At 46.9% G+C, this 20,362-nt stretch overlaps 1 protein-coding gene across 1 annotated transcript; it reads left to right on the top strand.

Annotated features, from left to right (window-relative positions):
• Positions 1-8,543: 8,543 nt before the first annotated feature.
• Positions 8,544-9,370, top strand: LRP88_12969 (uncharacterized protein; the record flags this gene model as incomplete). The annotated part of the gene is made up of 5 exons (XM_083249353.1): positions 8,544-8,554; positions 8,708-8,893; positions 8,946-9,083; positions 9,140-9,215; positions 9,278-9,370. The coding sequence occupies 5 exons, from the start codon at positions 8,544-8,546 to the stop codon at positions 9,368-9,370; spliced, it is 504 nt and encodes a 167-aa protein (XP_083094838.1).
• Between the last annotated feature and the right edge of the window lie 10,992 nt (positions 9,371-20,362).

Here is a 20,362-nt window from a genome sequence, read left to right as displayed (position 1 = left end):
GGACATAGTCGAGTTTGTTCACTTGAAGAATGGACACGCCGGATGGGATGCTACCTGGAAAGGAATCACCAGTTCTTACTATGGCATACTTCGGGCGGATGTTATTTTTCTTCTGAAGCAATGCCCCGTGTGCGCTGAGAATCCCCGCAAGCGTCCCAAGAGTCAAACGAGTTCAGGGTCGCATTTGGCTGAGGAAGGTCCCTCGAATTTCTTGTCCATCGACGACCTACTCCGTGACTCGGTATCCGATATAGAGAGGGAGGGCATGTTTGGAGATCAATCTTGATTTTTCATTGATCGCAAGCTCTGTATGAATTTGCGCTTCATCGAAGGCTCAAGCAATTTATTCTCCGCATATTCTTCGATGCGTTCCTCCGAAATGTTCTTATATCTTCAAAGGAATCTCTTATCGTAAATACTGAGCCTAATGGCCTTAAAGCCATTGACAACGCAGAAAAAACGGGCTCTATTAAAATTCAAAATCGGTAGATCGAGTCATCTCGCTAATACGCCGTCACTTCCTACCCATTTGCCTTCTTCATTTGTTCGTGAAGCTGTTTTACAGTGGGGTGCTCCTCGAGAGACTCATAGATGTAATCCACCACTTCCACTGTCCTGATTCCCTTCAAAGTGCAGAGGCCTGCTATGCCAGGGTCTGCCATAAATTGGCGCGCCGACATATTCTGGAATATATCTTGATCTAGGCAGATCCGCAAAAACTGAAGCCTCGGGCACTCTTTGAGAAGTTGAACGCATCTCAATGCATGCAGAGATGGCAATATAGGGCCGCTGTCATCAGCATGCGGAGATTGTTCCAATCTGCACTCAATCTCGTTCTTGCTCTCCCAAGGGAACTGCAGTGAAGTAATATTACTGCGCCCAATATGGCCGGCTGCAACAAGAACTTTTACAACATCGTCCATATCGTCCAAACAAAAGGTTATGTTGCGATATACGAAGGGTAGAGCTTCTTGGCGTATTTGCCTGCTGGCTTTCAGGATAGCTGGTTCTTCCCCCAGTTGGAAGAAGAAACCGCTAGGATCTCCTACAGCCGCGGGAAAGCAGAGGTGGTCAAAAGCATCGACGTTCTTGATCCCCAACTCTCTCTGAGGGAGAGCGAAGCCGTAGATCTTCTCACGCAGCTCTCTCGGTAACTTGAGAAATGGGGAGTCATCGTGGGGCGTCTCGATTGCCGGGAACTATTGATATTAAACCAACTCCCACAAAAGTCATCTTCCGGAGGTATACCTTGGCAGCTGATATGGCCCATGTTGCTTCAGTTTCTGTGAAAGGAAGCGGCAGGAAAAATCCACCGTTGTAGCTGATGTCGATGGAATATCTGTAGAAACCTACGCGGTCTGTCCGCTTGATGACGGCCCTGTTCCCATCATCCTCAATGACCTAACAATGGTTAGCTTAGTTTAGTAGGCCCTAGCGGAACGGGGTCTCACCAAGCTTTCCCCCATTTTCGGAAGAACGAGAGAAGTCTTGGCCATTCGACGGTGTGTTTGGTTGGTCTTGTTCAGCTCCTCGTATTCTCAGAATAATTGCTTTGTGTTATCAGGGACGGGCTTGAGGTCACAGTAGAAGCGTTTTGTAGCTGGGTCAGGTGGAGTCATCGAGTTTGCTGTGAATCCCAGCCTCTCTTCCATCTCTGGTAGACTTGGTGTAGACTGGAACTTGGCCATGATGGATGTTTGATGTTCCGCGGGAACTTTCCAACAGGTCATAAAATTGTAAGACTAAAATTCTCGCAGTTTAGTTCAGCGCACTTCTAATCGTGCTAATTCTGCGAATATTAGCCGGTCCCCCCCCTGGATGTCAGGTGAGGATGGTAAGCTCCGAGCCGTCAGCCCCGCTTTTTTGTTACCCCCAACATCATCCAATGCCCCCCCAAGCCCTGAACGCACAAGTTTTAGATTGAAGGTAATCTGTGGACTCGAAGCCCACAAACCGAGCAACGCCGGTCTAAAACAATGGCGCCGCAAAAAAGGGCAATCCTATCCTCTTGGAAGGTGAGACACTCGCGGCCTTTCCCTTCAGCTGAGGAGCGTCGAATATGACGAGTTTAAGGTCTCGCAGGCACTGATGGGCCATGAGGAATCGAGGATCAAATGACCGCTTGATTTTCTATCTAAAGGAGTGGCGAAAATCAGCCTCTTAGATCTGTGTTCAGTCTACCGATATCATAGGCAGCAGGCTATTGCCTGATGCTAGTTATGGTGTAGCGTTCATGTTGACCGTGAGGCTATTCACGATGGTTGTGGTCCTTGCCCTTGACATAAGGCACCATGCGATACTTGATACGAACCTGATTGACGAGTAACTACCGTGCAATGCGTGCCTGTCTTTCACCTATGTATTAATTATCTTAGTAATGCTCTCAATATTCTCTTCATAAGTCCTTTCAAAGCCTTGCTAGGTTGTTTCAACTGCACGGGGGCTTGTACAGATATTCCCCTCGAAGTATTCCGTTCTCGACAAGTAGTATAACCACAACTCCATGCGCGTTTCCCTATGCGATAGGTATTGCTGTGGCTCCTTCATCCTTTCATCGATTCAGATGCAAAGGCAAGGTTGTGTGGCCAGATATCAATGATTCTTGTGCCCGCGGAAAGGAATGAGTGCAGCATGCTAGCCTTTTCATCACTGCACGAAGAGGAGCTTCATGAATGAGGCTAACGACCTAGGATGGGATCATAGAAAAATAATATGTCACATCGTATCTCCTAGGGCCGCCCTGACACACGGACTGTCTGACCAAGATGATCAAATTTGAATGAAATAGATAGTGAGGATAGCCCCGTCACAGCTGACACATACAACTCTTTCAAGGAGGGATATACAGATCAAATCCAGTCTTTCATTTACTTGGAAATCAACAACTTAAGTGCACAGTCAGAATACCCCGTAGAATGTGACACAATACTAAGTTGTGGGACCCGGCTCTGGCTTCAAAGCATACATCCTCAGAGGTAATAGTTGCCGATTCCCCACGACAGGAAAGCCCCGCTGGATATCTGTCTTAATAAGCTGTAGACCAGCTTGCTTGAAAAGATATCGGAACTTGTCATCCTCCCTATCACATAGTTAGCCCTATGAAGGCTGCTCAGAGCGTTGTTCAATCGTGGTAGAATACCTTGTAACACTACTATCGAGCTCATCAAATTTGTCAACGCCCCACGTGCTCAGGTTTTCCTTGATGACAATGACTCCCCCATCTGGGTTAAGAACAGTCTTGCATTTCTCAAGATACTGCACCAATGCCCTGTCGTCTAGATGCCCGACACACCATTGTGTCCAGATCAAGTCGTACATAACCCCTTGGGAGGGCTGCCACCCTTCTAGGCCAACGTTGAAGATGTCTCCTACTCCAGGCTTACCGCAAAGCGCGGCTGTAAATTTGACCACTGGCTCAATAACATCTACTCGGTCCGCCACTTGGAGAAGAAGCCCTTCGGTGATCCTGCCAATCCTATCACGCTCGCCATGCATTAGCCTTTGCTTAGGTTTGCCCTTCGTTGCAACATTTCCCCCAGTGAAAAGCCGAGCGGAAGATTACTCACCCTGCTCCCCCTTCTAAAGCTCTGGGGACCGTCTTTCGGCCACTTTTGATGCCGATGCCTAGTCTTGCTAGAAACGTTCGCGAACCCTGTAGGTCGATACGGGACACGGATGGCATAACAGCCAGGACACCGCCCAGCATACCATTGACATTGGGGTCAATTCCTTCCCAGTATTTCTTCCCCTTATCCATCTGGATTAAGGAATCAGAGGAGTCTATCCACCTGGAGGGTGAAATTGTCAGGCAGGCTTCCAAACAAAACAACGAATTTGTTATTCCAGTTACATCCCTTCGCTTCAAAACTCAGCAGCGAGAAATGACCTTGGGCGAAGTGGGGCACTACGGATCAGCATTGATCCGAAATAACTCGGCTCTTCATCGGAACCCGTTAGACGACTACAACCGTATAGGAGAAAATCAATTAATCGAAATGGAAATTGAACTGAACGCTGAGCATGTGGGAAGGTTGTAGCTACTCTTTGCAGCGTGTGTGACAGTGGGGATTTCTGCTTGTGTGCGGAGTGCTTTGACGGAGGTATCCGATGCTGTGAGGACTCTCACGTTCGAGTGCTTCGGTAAGCGCCCAAGAGACCTATCCCCCAAGTGGTCACTGGTAAGGATCTAACCCAATAAGAACTAGCTCTCTAGCCTATACCTGTATCAGCACTGATTTTCAACGACACCTTGAGTCGACTACGCGTAAGATTATAACAGATAAGACGTTATCGCGGCGATAAAACTAGGTTCCTGCTAGCGCAGTAACACTGGGCCAAGTTACATTAGGGAGGCTTCGCACAATTGAAGGGATAGTACGGAGTAGACATCCTGGGTGGGAGGTCTTGCGTAACTACGCTGGAGCACAATTACTCTATGTGCACAAAGGCCCGCCCGTCTTCTGTATTTGGTATACTGAGTTGGGGGAAAAAGGTGCTAAGCCATTTTGGGCCATTGGGCAATTTCCTGTACGTAGAAAAAGGTCAGAGACCAGTTGCCTTCGGCTATTAGCATTATCATCACCGTCGTCATGGTCAACGAGAAAGGAGCAGCTTTTAGGCTCTTTCTCTGACCAAATTTTTATTATTATTAATTAATTGCCCTTATTATTTTATATTATATTTACCTCACTAAGAAGTATATAAGATCCCTATTTTGAAAATCCCCTAAAAAAAGTTATAAAGCATTTAACCTCGCTATAATTAGCATATTTTATTTCTCTAATAAATCTAATGTGTTACGGCTTGGTTACCCGTAACGGCGCTGTAAGCCTCTATATAGGCAGCTGAAGCACCACTATGATTGCTACAATAGCGATTATAGCTGTTATAGTCCTCTTAGGGGAGTAAGAGGCCTAAGTATTACTAAAAGCGGTGAGATGAGAGCTGTTTCTAGCAGCTAGAAGGTCAAAACAAACATAAGTCGCAATGCAAAGAAGGCACATAAGAGGTAATCTAAAACTAAGTTGATTCTATCTAAAAGCTGCTGGATCTGGCCATTATAGAGCTAGATTCGTCACGTGGGGGACCTATGTGACTGTGGCATGTAACAATAGCCCAATCTTTTGCCCTGTGGCGTGACGGCTAAGGTGCACCGTTACTGTCAAATGTAACGATGTATTATCTTGTTGTTCTCTGTGTGTTTCTCGGCGAAGCCTCGCAAAGGGGAAGGCGCATTTCTGCGACTTCCCAATTGAGCCTAGTGTCATCACATGACACCCTTCAAGGCATGTTGCAGGCTGTCACATTTGACAGTTACAGTAGTATTATATTACCCCTTTTAAGAAGAGTAGCTCTACCTTAGGAATTATAGCTTATAATATTAATGCTTTTATTATAAGCTGTAAAAAACTGAAAAATATAGACTATAAGGTCTGAATAAGGTGTAGGGTAGGTAATTAAAATAGGAGGAGAATAGGCAGCAGATTCAGTCCTTATAAAGAGCTGATTGGCTAGATAAGGAATCATAGGCTAATAAAAGTGGGTCATAAGATAAATAAAAGTATAGGGTAGAAGGCCAGCTTCTGGTTGGTAGTCTCGTTGCTTGTATTGGTTTGTAACGGTGCACCTTAGCCGTCACGCCACAGGGCAAAAGATTGGGCTATAATCGCTATTGTAGCTGTCAAATGTGACAGCCTGCAACATGCCTTGAAGGGTGTCATGTGATGACACTAGGCTCAATTGGGAAGTCGCAGAAATGCGCCTTCCCCTTTGCGAGGCTTCGCCGAGAAACACACAGAGAACAACAAGATAATACATCGTTACATTTGACAGTAACGGTGCACCTTAGCCGTCACGCCACAGGGCAAAAGATTGGGCTATAATCGCTATTGTAGCAATCATAGTGGTGCTTCAGCTGCCTATATAGAGGCTTACAGCGCCGTTACGGGTAACCAAGCCGTAACAAGAGATAAGTATTAAATAAAGAAAATTTTAATTTTAATAAATAAATTATTTATATTATTACCCTAGCTAAGTAAAGAAATAATAAAAGATTACTAAGATATTATTAATAATATAAAATAGATTAATATACATAATAAGCATGCGACGCATCCAAGTATACGACGCATTTTACCCTATAGTGGGATTTATACCAAATTTTAAAATAGCCTTAAAAATTCTAAGAAATTTAGCTTAAGATTTAACTAGCTAATAACTTAGAGTTAGACTAATTAAGCTATAAAAAACCTATTATAATTTTTTAAAACTTTTTAAAAAAATTCCTTATAAGGTAGTTTAGAAAAAGAATTATTCGCACTATATAAGTAGCTTTTTTTTCTATTAAGAGACTTTTTTAGAAATTTTAAAAAATTATCTATAGTTTATTTAAGAGTTAAGTTTATTAAAACACTTTTTTAAGCCTATAGCTATTTTATTGCGGCTTTTATTAAGCTTAAGAATGTTAAGATTTAGTGTATAGTATAAGTGCGTCGCATACTTGGATGCGTCGCATGCTTATTATATACGTTACTTATATTAAACCTATATTATATATTACTAGAGAAGAGCAGGGATTATTTAATTAAAAGGCCTATAGTATTAATATAGTCTAAGTTAGTAAGTAAGACTAAGGAAAGGCCTATTAAGTAATAATTAGTAGGCGGTAGCTAGCTCGCTTTGGGCTTACGCAGAGGTCTGGTGAGTGGCTAGCGCTGCCTGGCTTGGTTTACTTGCGTTAATTATTTCCTATTGCGCAACCGTGTAATAGCGTCTAAGGCAGGTACTTCTTGGGAATACATGCTTATACCTTAACCTCCCCCCTCCACCTCCTAGGGGTGAGGGGAGGGAGGGAACGTCTACACAAACAAGAGTAAATTACCACCTGCGCCGTGTTTTAGTAAGACCAGGGAGGGTGTGCGAAACTGGTACTGTGTGGCGCGGCGCGGTGCGGGACAAAGTTATGCTATTAGCTAAGTAACTCAGAAATATGCATATCGCTGTGGCTGAGTAGTGAAACAAGGATGTTTCTGGGAAAGTTGTGCAGGAAGCACGTCCAATTGTGCTTCGCTATGCATCTCTGTCGGGCCCTGCGTGCTCCTTGCCTCTACTCGTTCTTCATGCATATCTGTATATCCCGCCGTACAACTGTCCATGGAGAAGTAGCTTATACTAAGATGGTCACGGATATCATTGACGAGCGACGGCCAAGATTTCGGTCCATCCGTGAGGTTGATGTTGTTTAGTCTGATTTCATGAATCGTCCGTCTATGGTAGAGGATAAGATCCGTGAGCTCCTCTCCGCGGCAGTCTATCATCGAGAGTACCAGCACCTCCAGTTTTGGTATGTGCAGCATCGCAGCGACCCCTGAGAAGCGATTCTGCTCATCATGGTATTCGAAATCGAGAGAAAACTGGGAAAGCTCTGGAAATAACCGGAGGAATCGAACGAGGCCAGAACCCCAAGGTAAGCGACCGTCAACGTTGGTGACAGTCGGGTCAAGCACGATGTGAAGCCGGTTGAGCAGACAGGAGAGTCCTGACAGAAGTAGCTTCCTGCTGAAGCAAGTGGGAGCACCTGTATTGTAGTCTGTACGCTGCATAGCTGCCACTAGGGCGGCTGGGACAGCCTATGAATAAAACAAAGAAACAAACAAACAAGAAAGCAGGATTACCCCGCTCCTAGGAGCATTATGAGTTAGGAAACAGTATTGGTCTATTCCTGGGAACAAGGTGAAGTCGGGAAACAGTATTGGTCTATTACTAGGAACAGGGTCAAGTAAGAAAACAGCGTTGTCCTGCTCCCAGGAAGGGGGAAGAGTCAAGGTGCGTTTCGCCGGATGTACATAATAATTGTTGAACCCGATCTTGAGTGAATTGCTTGATTTATTTTTCTCTAACTGACTCTTGCCCCTCTTTTGGGCTGATGCTATGCGCTATTCCTATTTGAGATGTGTCTGTTCACGTGACACTCCTTCAACTGGTTCCGAGGCTCATCTGGTCAAAACGCATTGCGGAATGCCCTGCACATTCTTGTATGAACAGGACCGCTTCGGTTCAACACACCCCCCCAGAGTGGAAAGCTTTTGACACTCTGAATAATAGCTCTCATCCTTTGTAACATATTCTGCATCATTTGAGTCCTTTTCTTTGTAAAGTTCCCCTTTTGGATCGTAGGGCATTTGCACCCAGTGTGCCGTGTTGTATTGTTTGCAGTTGTGAATAGAAAGAGGAAGATTTGTTCGGACGAATAGAAGCTGTTTTTCTTCTTTTGGCGATTATGAATCGTGAACAATAGGTGATTCACTGTTTTGCCGTTTGTGATTCACATTTGAGGCTCGTAGATATAAATTGCCTCTCGCCTTGAGCTTCCTTTCTTTCTTTTCTTCCCTTTCAACACCATCACGATCATTCGGTACGTGGTTTTCGATCGCCTTGTGCCTCTCTTCTTCGAGCTTGCTTTTGGCCTTTTCGAGTTGCCTTTGCTGATCGTTGCATACAGACAAACTTCTCTTGACTTCTCGCGCTCCGCCGCTGCCGTCCAGATGTCTGAGGCGTAAGTTGTTTCACCCCTTGAGGTTATGGGTTGGCTGACTGAAGGGCAGAGATGATGATACTTTTTCTTCTTCACTCTCTCCCCCGCTCCCGGAGACTCCGTCAGTCATTTCGAGCTTCGAATTCGTGGAACGCAGTGCTAATTTGATCGTAGCAACGATACTCCTCGTTCTCCGTCTCGGGAGCCCAGTCCCCCTCGTCCGCCTTCGCGACAGGCCACCCCTCGCCTTCGCCTGACGCGGGCTCGTGCTCGTCGCCAAACGCAGGCTGGTGTAGCTGGTGCTCGGCGCGCTGAGCGTGCCCTGCAGGTTGAGATTGCGACCCTCTCCGCTTCAGTTCTGTGAGTAGCACTTTGTTCTTGTGTTTTGACGCTCGTTCTGACCTTTGCATAGTCAAGATGAGAAGCGCCTTGTCCCTTGCCTGCCCTGCCTCAACAGTGCCCTCGCTGGTCAGAGCACCGGTGAGTGTTGGGCTAAGCCTGGCGTTCGCCGTTGTGAGCGTTGTGACCCCGGCGGCTCATGCCGTCAGATGTAAGTCCGCTCTCATATCGATCTCGCAGCTCGTTTTGCTGATTTGAATCTCATAGTCCTACTGCTGCTCTCCCTGTGGCGTTGTTTTTCTTGGACTATGTCCAACAGGATCCTTCCCGCGTCAACGCGACCGTGAGTGCAATCCAAAGTTCGTTTCGATCGTTTGAGCCTCATTGCTAACTTTCATTTTGCAGGAGAAGAACAAGCGCCGCATTGCGGTCAAGGTGGTGTTGAAGGGTGTGTCAGATGGATGCTTTCCGTTGTCTGGTGACCCTCGTCTGGCTTAGATGAGGATGGTTTCCCTGTTTTGAGTCTCGTTCGGTTGTTGTGCTTTGAGTCATTGTCGGTAGGCCTTCGGGCACATGGTGAATTATAATTGTGCTTGCCGCCGCCTTTCTGTCTTCTTATCTTGCTGTGACTTTGTGACCTTCGAGCTTCAAAGTGTTGATACGAGCCTCGTTCATCACAATTGCAGCTCGTCCATGATTTCCTCAAACGTTCGCTCCTTGAGCATCTTGTTGCGACGTTTCGTAATGCGTTCTCGAATATCGATGAGTCCATACTGCTTGCAGCTCTCCCTTTGTCTGCCGCCTTGCAAGGCCTTTGTTAGACCATCTGCAATTAACTTTGCGCTTTCTTTGTAGCTAAGGAAGATTGCTTTGTTCTGAATGTGCTCTCGTAACCAATGGTTGTGTACGTCCACATGCTTCAATTTCGTCTTTAGCCTTCCGAGAGGACTTTTTAATAGTCGGATCGTTTGTTCATTGTCAGAAACGAGGTGCAGATCAGTGTTTTGCAGCTCGAGTTCTAGGCTTCGAAGTAGCCTTTGTTGAAACAACCCTTCTTTTGCTGCTTGAGATAGTCCAAGTAGTTCTGCCTCTGTTGTGGAGGTCGTGACCGTGTCTTGCTTATTGGCTCGCCATCCGATTAGGCTTCCAAAGAGCATCATTGCGAAACCTTGTGAGCTCTTCCGGTCAATTGTGTTATCTGCGAACGATGCGTCGCTATGGACCACAAAGCCTTCTCCAGGTCCGAACTGCAGAGCGTAGAAACGCGTTGCGTAAAGATAACATAAGACTCGATTGGCTGCTTGGACATGCTTTTCCCTGGATTGTTCATGAATCGGGCTAGTCGGGAAATAGCAAAAGCGACGTCCGGTCTGCTGATAACGCTTGCGTAGAGTATCGAGCCGATAACTCTTTTGTACCAATTGATTATGCGTCTTATCGCTTCTCCTTCGTTTGGAACGAGCTCCTCCTTCATCATTGGAGAGCCATTTGGGGCATCCGCAGTTCGTAGCTCATATATCTTCTCCAGATACATGATTTGCGTAACCCAGATCCGTCTTGAGGTGCGATCCCGGATGATCTCCATTCCAAGGAACCATTGCAGCTCGTGCCCTCCAGTCAATTTATACTTCCCCTTTAGAGACTCAATGACTTGGGATGCAGTGTCCCTATCTCCTTTCTTAAACGCGACGACTATATCGTCTACGTAGAAGAATATGAAGACTCCGTCTTTCTGATAGCAGCATGGCTCGTCTGGTACTTCTCTGCAACCCGAGCTTCGAAGTGTGCTTCCGAGTTCCGTTTGCCATAAAAGCGGTGCGACTCGTAGTCCATACAGTGCTTTGTGCAAAAGCAACACTCGCTCTTCCTTGTGGCCTCCCCTAAACCCAGGAGGCAGTTTCATAAACACGTTGCTCTGCAGTTTTGCATTCACAAATGCGTTCACGGCGTCATACTGTAGCAATTCGAGATCGAATCTCGCTGCAATCGCCAGCATTGTTCGGAATGACTTTCCAGCGAGGGTTGCAGCGTAAGTGTCCTCAGCGCTTGACTTCTGTTGCTGGTCTCCCCGAACAACGAGTCTCGCCTTGCACTTCTGCAGGTACCCATGCTTGTCGAACTTGTAGGTGAATACCCACATACAGTCCAGTATTTGCGAGTTGCGTATCCGTGGATCGCACCTCGCAATCTCTGTCCAGGATGACATCTGGCGGTGGCTCTCCAAGTGATCTCTCTGCGCTTGTTTGAACTCTGCCTCAAACCTGTGTCCGATTAGACTACCATGGGAACTTGGAGCCGGAGGCAGATTCTTCCTATGGTATGCTTGTCTATCGGGTTTGAGGTGCGTTTGAGTCATTTGCGTCTCACACTTGGGCTTGAGCTTGCCTCTGATGCATCTACTCCTCGTTGCCTTTGAAACCAGCTCATTCTCCTTTCTTGCTATAGGCACTGCCATTGTCCCTGCATAAAATGCTTGGTTCAGGATAAGTAGATCTTCCTTTGATCTTCTTACTTCATCCTGACTTTGGCTTGTCTGTGATCCTATCTGTGCAAGAAAGCTTGAGAAAGGGCTTTCTGGTGGCGTTGGGAGGATCTCAAATCTTGCTTGAGTGTATTTTGAGTCATTGACTTGTGTGTCTTCTGTTGACTCTGTCTCAGCATTTGGCAAGTCTTCAATAAGACTTTCGAGGCTCGAATCTGGCATTTCCTGTTCGTCAGGGCTTTGCACAGGGTCCATGACCTGATCGACCTGTTGGGTACTTAGAAGAGCCTGCAGTCGCTGCTGAATCTCTTCTAAGGTCTGTTCCCCAATGGTATCTCTCATCTGCACTTCATTAGCGTTGAAGAACTCTTGTTCGTTAAATATAACATCTCTCGTGATGTAGATCTTGTTGGTCACTGGATTCCACACTCGAAAAATGTTCTGGGAGTTATATCCAACTAGGAAACCTATCCAAGCCTTTGGATTCGTTCTTGAAAGAAGCCTCTTGTCTTTTCGCTGTGCTGAATCCGTAAGAGCAAAAGCTTTGGAGCCAATTGTTCTTATGTGCCCAATTCGAGGCTGGTTTTGCTCTTGCGCATGTGGAATGCCTGAAAAGAAGCTCTCATATGGCGTTTTCCAGTGTAGGCCTTGTTTTGGGGTTCGGTTGAGTAGGTATACGGCCGTTCTCATCATCTCTGGCCAAAGTTCTGCGGGGAGGTTACTATCGATAATTAGCAGTCTCACTTTCTCTTTCACCAACCCCCCAGAACGCTCTCCAGAGCCGTTCTGCTGCTGGGTGCGAGGTGCACTCTCATCTACCCTGATTCCCTTTTCGGTAAGCCATCCGCGGATCAACTTGGCCTTTTGCAGCTCGTTGTCCGTTTCAATGACTCGGAGTTTGATGTCGTACATCGTGTCGAGCATTTGTGTGAAGTGCTTCAGCATCGCAAGTAGGCTCTCTTCTTGACGGTTGACGAAGTAGTAGTCCCAGCAGAGACCTGACTCTCGGTCTGTGAGAATTCCGCAAGATGTATAGTCATTTATCCCTTCTGGATAGTCGTGGAAGTCTAGCGAGACTCTTTCACTAGGTTTCGAGGCTCGTTCCCTCGGTTCGCGGTGCTCTTGACGTTTCATCTTTGCTAGTCCGCAAACGTCACATTCGACAGTGACTAGTCCCTTAATCTTGACTCCAAACGTGTGGTTCATTAGGTGTTCTAGGCTTCTTGGTCCTGGATGTCCTAAGCGGCGATGCCAGACCATCGCTCGAGCTCGGTTAGGCTTTCTTGCGGTCCAAGAGTTATAACGCAATTGCCTTGCAGGAAACGCGGCTCGTTTTGTCGTTTCGGGGATGTATTCTAGTACATACTGGTCGTGTTCCTGCCGTAGCTTGCATAGGGCCTGACCATTGAGGTGTCTGATGATATCCTCGTTGTTCCGTTGGTCCCACCAGTATCCAAGTTGGCGTAGTTGACGTAGAGATACAAGGTTTGTTCCTATTTCTGGACAGTACGCAACGCGCTGCAGATTGAGGATTCGCGGCTCGTTCTGTAAGTTCTGCACTTGGATGTCCACATTTCCATATCCATAGATCGGCAGCCACTTCGATCCGGCAAATACGCCGTCTCCGTATTGGGCGCTCTTCAATGAAGTAAATCTCTTGGCTTCGTTGAAGATATGGATAGTCGTCCCTGAGTCCAGGATTGACGAGTTGCGTAATAGGTATTCGCCGCTCGATGCCAAGAAGGCAGCTGCTTCCTTCGAGATAGAGCGTCCCAGGCCGGATAGTCAGTTCGACTTCTCTGATGAGTCCTTGCTCTCATTTTGGAGCCTCTCATAGAGTTCTCGAACCTCCTTATTCTGCTCAAGACGTTGCTCCCAAAGGTCTAGCTGTCTCTGTGATACGTGGTACTTCTTTGGGGCTTTCTCTGGGAATGCTACCCAGCATGACGAGGAATTTGGGTATCTGTGTCGTTTCTCACATAGTATGCATTGCTCTGGTGTTTCTAGAGACTGACGAGGACGCTTTGCGGAGTCTTCTCTTAACTCACGCGTAGAGGAGCGGCTTCGCTTTGTGTCCTGAGAGGGCGAGGCTCGAAATGTCGGTCCAAAGCTCCCTTTTGCCACTCGATCAGTCGTAGCCCTATCGCCCTTCCTCTTCCCATCTTGAATCTCTTGCCGGAATTGTGCAGAGAAGGTCAACGGCAAGTAGGTTCCATTCTCGATCTTCTCTTTGTTTTGACCTTGCTCAATCCGGAGGAAGATCTTGAACCGATGTTCCAGAGCTTCTTTTAGGTCATCAAACCAGGTGTTGGGGTGTTGTGCTTCAGCTACTTGTCTGAGCTTTGCAACTCGTATCGACTTTTCCCAGTTGGTGATCTATTCTTCCCAGTTCGTTTTGCTGTTCGAGGCTGCCTTTAGCACCTCGAAATACCCTTTCCGAGCTTGTTTCCTTCTCAGGCTGTCGTTAATGCCACAAGCCACTTTCAGGTTGAGAAAGAAGCTCGCAATATTGTCATACTCGGCTGAATCATTCATAGCCGGTGAGCATGTCTCGACATAGTGTGGATTGACCTTCTCGATCATCCAGTTGAGCACGTTACGGATGCTGTCCGCTTGTTTATTGTATCGCTCGAGATCGCTCCGGTAGATAGCCAGCTCTGCCTTATACGCCTCTTGGTCCTCTGGGACCATTTCGATGAATGAGGTCGCAGGGCGTTCGCCTCGAACGACCCTCGCATTGCGTGTCCCAGTGTCGACGCCTACTTTCGCCATATAGTCGCCTATTTCGGGTCTCCTTGGTTCCTTCTCACGAAGGGCGCTGAATTGGCTTAGGTCATCGAGTCGACCTAGCTTATATACTCGTTCCGCAGTTATCTTCATGATATAGGATTGTTCGAAGGAATCCCAGTCGTTTGGTCCGTTCAAGAGGTAGGACTTCGTGTTCGCGATAGAGGACATATTGTCGCGGTTCGGATATAGGTATCGAGGTTGGTTTTATCGATTTGACGTTCGTTTTTGGTAGTTACAGCTGCCTTGAAGAAGCGCAGCTCTGAGACTCTTAATTGTTGAACCCGATCTTGAGTGAATTGCTTGATTTATTTTTCTCTAACTGACTCTTGCCCCTCTTTTGGGCTGATGCTATGCGCTATTCCTATTTGAGATGTGTCTGTTCACGTGACACTCCTTCAACTGGTTCCGAGGCTCATCTGGTCAAAACGCATTGCGGAATGCCCTGCACATTCTTGTATGAACAGGACCGCTTCGGTTCAACAATAATCACACGCCCACGATTTAACAGGAATAATTCCATGAAATGCTTTGAGAATACTGTAATAAAACCCAATACTATAAAATGTGTTGGATCGACCCCTCATGTGGCGGCATCTGCCCCGAATTTGCATAAACCCCTAGTACACAGATATCCTAGCCTTAGTCAGATGACTAGAAAACCCCCTCTTGAGAAAAGAGGGGGCCGGGAGGAGGATGAAGCAAGAACATCATCACTTTTGGCTCCACATCGTGTTGTTTCATATCGTTCTGATCGAATATGCCGTACGCTATCCAACAAATAGCTAAAATTCTAAATAAAATATCTCTGGCATGTGTCCCAAAAATCCCTCAACCTATAGCATTTCCATTTGATCAACTAATTCTCAACAACTAAACATGTCTCAATTTAACGATGAAGCTAGTATCCTTCTTGCCCTCCAAGCCCTTCAGAATGACCTAAAATTACGCATCCGACGTGCTGCATTAATTTATAAAGTCTGCCCTAAAAAGCTAGGTCGCCGCCAGAAAGGCATGCAATCTCGATGCGATTGGATACCTAAATCACGCAAACTATCTGATCTAGAGGAATAGATCATAGTTCAGTTCATTCTCGACCTAGATACGCGAGGATTTCCCCCGCGACTGCGTGGTGTGGAAGAAATGGCTAACCGACTGCTTGCTGACCGCGACGCGCCACCCGTCGGCAAGCGCTGGGCTTCCAACTTTGTCAAGCGACACAAAGAGCTCAAGACGCGTTATTTTCGTAAATACGACTACCAGAGAGCCAAATGCGAAGATCTAACTGTCATCCGCAATTGGTTCAGGCTTGTAGAGAACACAATCGCGAAATATGGTATCACCTTGGCTGATATCTATAACTTTGATGAGGTTGGCTTTCTAATGGGCGTGATTTCAAGCGGAATGGTCGTCACAGGCTCAGAAAGGCGTGCAAGACCGAAATCAGTGCAGCCTGGAAACCGGGAATGGATTACTGTCATCCAGGCGATCAATGTGGAAGGCCGAGCGGTCCCGCCATTCATCATTGGTGCGGGCCAATATCACCTCGCCAACTGGTACCAAGATAGCAACCTCCCGGACGATTGGGCCATTGCAATATCTCCAAATGGCTGGACCGATAACGAGATAGGTCTTGAGTGGCTAAAGCACTTTGACCGGTGTACAACCAATCGATCTACTGGTCCCTATCGTCTTCTAATCCTCGATGGGCACGAAAGTCACTACTCTGTCGACTTTGAGAGATATTGTCAGGACAACAATATCATCACACTGTGTATGCCGCCTCATTCGTCTCATCTGCTTCAGCCCCTTGACGTCGGGTACTTTAGCCTGCTTAAGAAGGCATATGGCTGAGAAATAGAGCATCTGATCCGATGCTCCATAACCCACGTATCCAAGACCGAGTTCTTTCCCGCCTTTTACGCCGCTTTTCAGGCCACTACGGCAGAAAAAAACATCAAGGCAGCCTTTAGAGGGGCCGGACTTGTTCCTCTTGATGCGGAAAGTGTGGTCTCAAAGCTTGATATGCAGCTACAGACTCCAACACCGGTTGAGGAGGAGGTCGCCCCCTCTACCCCTTGGGTTTCAAAGACGCCAAAGACAATGCTTAAGGCTCAATCTCAATCTGAATACCTTGATAGACGAATCAGAAGGCATAAAAGTAGCTCGCCAGAGTCAATTCTGGAGGCATTAAAGTCTCTTTCTAAGGGAACAAAGGCAATAATGCATGAGAATGCCTTATTAAGGGCTGAGGTCCGCGACCTTCGACAGGCAAATGAGACACTGAGCCGGCGGCGGAGGGCAAAGCGGACGAGACTACAGAAAGGAGGGGTGATGACAGTAGGGGACGGAAGGCAAGTAATTGATCAGATGAATGTAGATGGGCAGGTAGAGGGCGAATCGTCGAGAAGTGGTGGTCAAGGAGGGTCAGCGCGACCGAGGGAAAGGCGCTGTGGAGGATGCGGAAAGAGCGGGCATAACGCAAGAACATGTCAGATAGTTGTGGCAATATCTGAAGAAGAGTACAGCGATTAGTTTTAATTGATTAGATTGTTTGTTGTGTTTTTCTGGTGGTTTCTATTTTGAAGGTTAATAATTTTGGGACACATGCTTGTTTGGGACATATGCTTATCATGTACGTTAGCTTTTTATAGCAGCAGCTATAAATAAAAGGTATATTTAGTTTTTTCTATACATAAGTATATTTATATTATATCTTCTGGTATATTCCTATATAAACCTGCAGTCTATACCGCCTAAACCTTGTTATACGCTTAACCTCTATCCAGACATGACTAAGAAATCAGAAGAGAAAAACCCACGGGGGAAAGCACCTTACGAAACAGACGCTAAGATCAGTTCTGCTCTATCTCATAGGTATAACATAATCGAGGTAAGCCAAGCTACAAATTTATGAAATAGACTTTATCTCACGGGGTATTAGGAATTGGATAAAGTCCTAGCACTACTAATTCCAAAATCTCTCCTAGGAGACGTCCATTGGAACATTCACGATCGACCTCATAAGGCGCAAAACGATGATGAAGAACATATTGATCTACAGGAGATATTAATTAACTATAATATCTGTTTAATCTTCGAAGATCGCTATGGTGTTAGGAAAGAGAGCAGAAAAGTAAAAGGCAGGAGGATTTGTGATGTCTTGGAAACAATATATAGGTTCTATAAGGAAGCAGAAACTAGATTTAACCAGACTCATGATGAGGATGTTGATGGCTCGAACTGCGAAACGGAACATTTTAGAGAGTATGGGTGGTGGGTTGGGGATAGGGTGTTCTTTGAAGGACTTACTTACCACGAGGATAGTCCTTATGATAAAACGGTAGCTTACATAGTTGACCTGAGCTCATAAAATAAATAATTCACTCCGGGGGGGGGGGAGGGGGGGACTAATTAGGCCATACCCCTCTCTTCATCAAGGAGAGAGTGACGCTCGCTTTAACTGCCTCACATTTGCATTGTTAAATTGAACGTTCTTAAATCTATCCCCACATTTTTATGTGCAAGTGGATGTGATTTCTAGCCCCCGACCTTGATGTTGGCCACCACAATCTCCGGCAGGATTTCCTCGCCATCGGAGTAGTGATTGGGCATACGATCAAAACCAAATTCACCCTAATTTTCAGGCTGTGATGCTTCTTCTCCTTCTTTGCCACTTTCATCTAACTAATCCCCTCTTCCGGCACTCGATCTGTGTGCTCATGATGGTCTAAATTTCGTCGTCCTCCGAGGTCTCGTTACCGGGTAACAGAGGCGTCAGAGGGCCTTGGGAATCGCCTCAAGAGCGCGAATTCTGCATGTAAAACTCCGTTCCTCGTCGTTGGCCTCAACCCAGATCAGTTCTACTTATACCGGGCCTCTGACGAACGAAATATCCCTACCGTTGCGATCGAGTACAAGGCGCCACATAAGTTGAGACTGATAGGAAAAGGCATCCAGTACGGGTATATGTATGCACTAGGGAGGCATATATTTTCCTCCACATTCCAGACGACCCTTCCTACGTCTACTGCTCCGTCTTCGTGCCAAGTCTAGACGTCTAGGATGGTGACGAGACTCGGCTCCATCGTACTGCTGTTGCGCAAGCTCTTGCCTTTGTGCTTCAGGCCATCCGATCGCCGCCACCCTGTCAAGCCTGGCATGACGCTGCTGAGCATCTCGGTCGTGTGGGGTCGTCTTATATTTTCCGCCCGGAATTGCCTTTGGTGGCTTACATCTGTCCAGGGTATCCCGGTGGCGCATGGCACGTTACGCACCGCGACATCAAAATAAAGTCTAATGAGTCTAATGACAGTTTGAAAGGGTGACAAAATGAGGGCATGGTGAGATAAGCATGATGAAACATTCCAAGAATTTTATTATAAAACAACCAGCAATCACTCGAGGCCTTCATTCAAACAGAAGACGCATTGCGTCCTCAGAATCCTTATTGTCATTGCACTATGGCCAGCTGCTCAGTTCGCTTTGAGTTTTACTGCGGCGAGACTCAAGAGCTTAAATACACCCACGACCTTCCCCGCAGTCTTGTCAGTGAGGCTTAGACTGCAAAGCAAAACGCCAGCTGTAACAATCTGTTTATGACTGCAGTGCAGCCTTTTATGAAGGAGCATGAGGCGGCGTGTCGTGCCGCTTCAAAACCATTTTGCGAAAACTGTGGGTTATTTGCAGTAAACATCTTACAAAGCCCTATGTCTTGGCTTCACGTGGCGGAGGATCCTTCCGTTGGCGTCTGGGTCAGTCCCGTGTGCGGGAAAGGGGGATGTGAGACGCGGATATGGCAGGAAATCCAGGATACAATGGCTGGAATTGTTCCAGAAGATCCGCAGCGAAGGCGGAGTACTTGTATGGAAATTTTGCCGTGCAAGGTATGTGGGACAACGGAAGGGATCAAGAAATGTGGTCGGTGTAAAGTTGTTGGATACTGTGGGAAAGAGCACCAGAAGGCTGAATGGAAGATTCACAAGAAGATTTGTATTCACAAGGGCAGTTAACCTGGCTGAAAAGGTATGCTTGTCCCCGTCCTTTGGAGAGACATCGCGGGTCACTGCTGACGCTGGCCAGCAGGAAAGAGATAAGATCTGCGGGAGTCCTTTCAAGGGTACCCCGCTTGTACTAAGGCTATCACGTGGTCAAGGTGGGGCGAGGTACGCGTTGCAGCTTTGTGGGCACTCATGGGATGTTAAAATACTTACAGTACTGCACACTATGCGGAAGGTATCTCTCCATTTGGATGGCATCTCCACTAGGGAATATGTCGTGATAATTCCTGGTGACGCGTCACAATTTCTTCACTCACTCGCTCACTCACACATACACACCAGCATCAATACCCAGCCCATCGCCACCTCGTAGCAGTCATGGGCTATCCCCATCCATTCCCTAAGTAAGCTCGGGTCTATCCATCATGAGATTGTGTGACTGACTACGCCTAAAGCCTATGTGCGAAATAGCTCCAGTCATTTTCGTACATGGATTTGTCACCCATGTGGTAATGTGCGACCGTAATTATGGCTTTCAAGCCGAATTTGGCAAGTTGCGTGGCATGCTCGCGGAATTCGGCGGGCCAGGCCACCTCTTGGGGCCACGAAGTCGCCATGATGGTCTAAAAACGCACTGGGCGATGCGCTAGACTTCAGGCTATTCAGTTGACCCGTCAGAGAGGCGTATGAGTTCTGTTTTGGGGCTGTTGTTTCAAAAATTCGTTCTCGCTGTTGTGAAAAGTTTTTCCTGTACGATAGTGAGAGGGGCGATTGATGCCCGAGGCATTCAATACAGTGAGCACCTGATCAGCCACGTGACTCACAGTCGACAGGCGATGACTCAGTCGACGATTGATTGGTTTGCGCGCCATTCTTCTCTCCTGGCCCACCACTTCATCCTTTCAACTTCAGGCCTGAAATCAAGACTACCAAGAATGGGGCCTCACCGTCGTCATCGATCCTCACTTGAAGGGGTCATTGACCTCTCTGAAAGTACATGGCGTCCATTGAATCCTGTTGAACGTGGCAAGGCCAAGGCCGCCTTTTATGACATCGTCAATCACTTCGACGGCTCCTCGAACTCAACCACGGAGAAACCATATAGCCGTACCAAGCTGGTTCGCCTGACATATGAGTATTCTCGCTCAGATGATCCTCGGTGCCCTTTCCTGCAAGAATTCCTGAGGTTCGTCAACATCTCGATAGACGACTCCATTAATT

This window comes from Fusarium phalaenopsidis, assembly GCF_050370095.1.
Source record: "Fusarium phalaenopsidis strain FUZ10S chromosome Unknown contig_32330, whole genome shotgun sequence".
In the NCBI taxonomy this organism is placed as follows: Eukaryota; Fungi; Ascomycota; class Sordariomycetes; order Hypocreales; family Nectriaceae; genus Fusarium; species Fusarium phalaenopsidis.
This window is presented reverse-complemented; position numbering and strand designations above follow the sequence as displayed.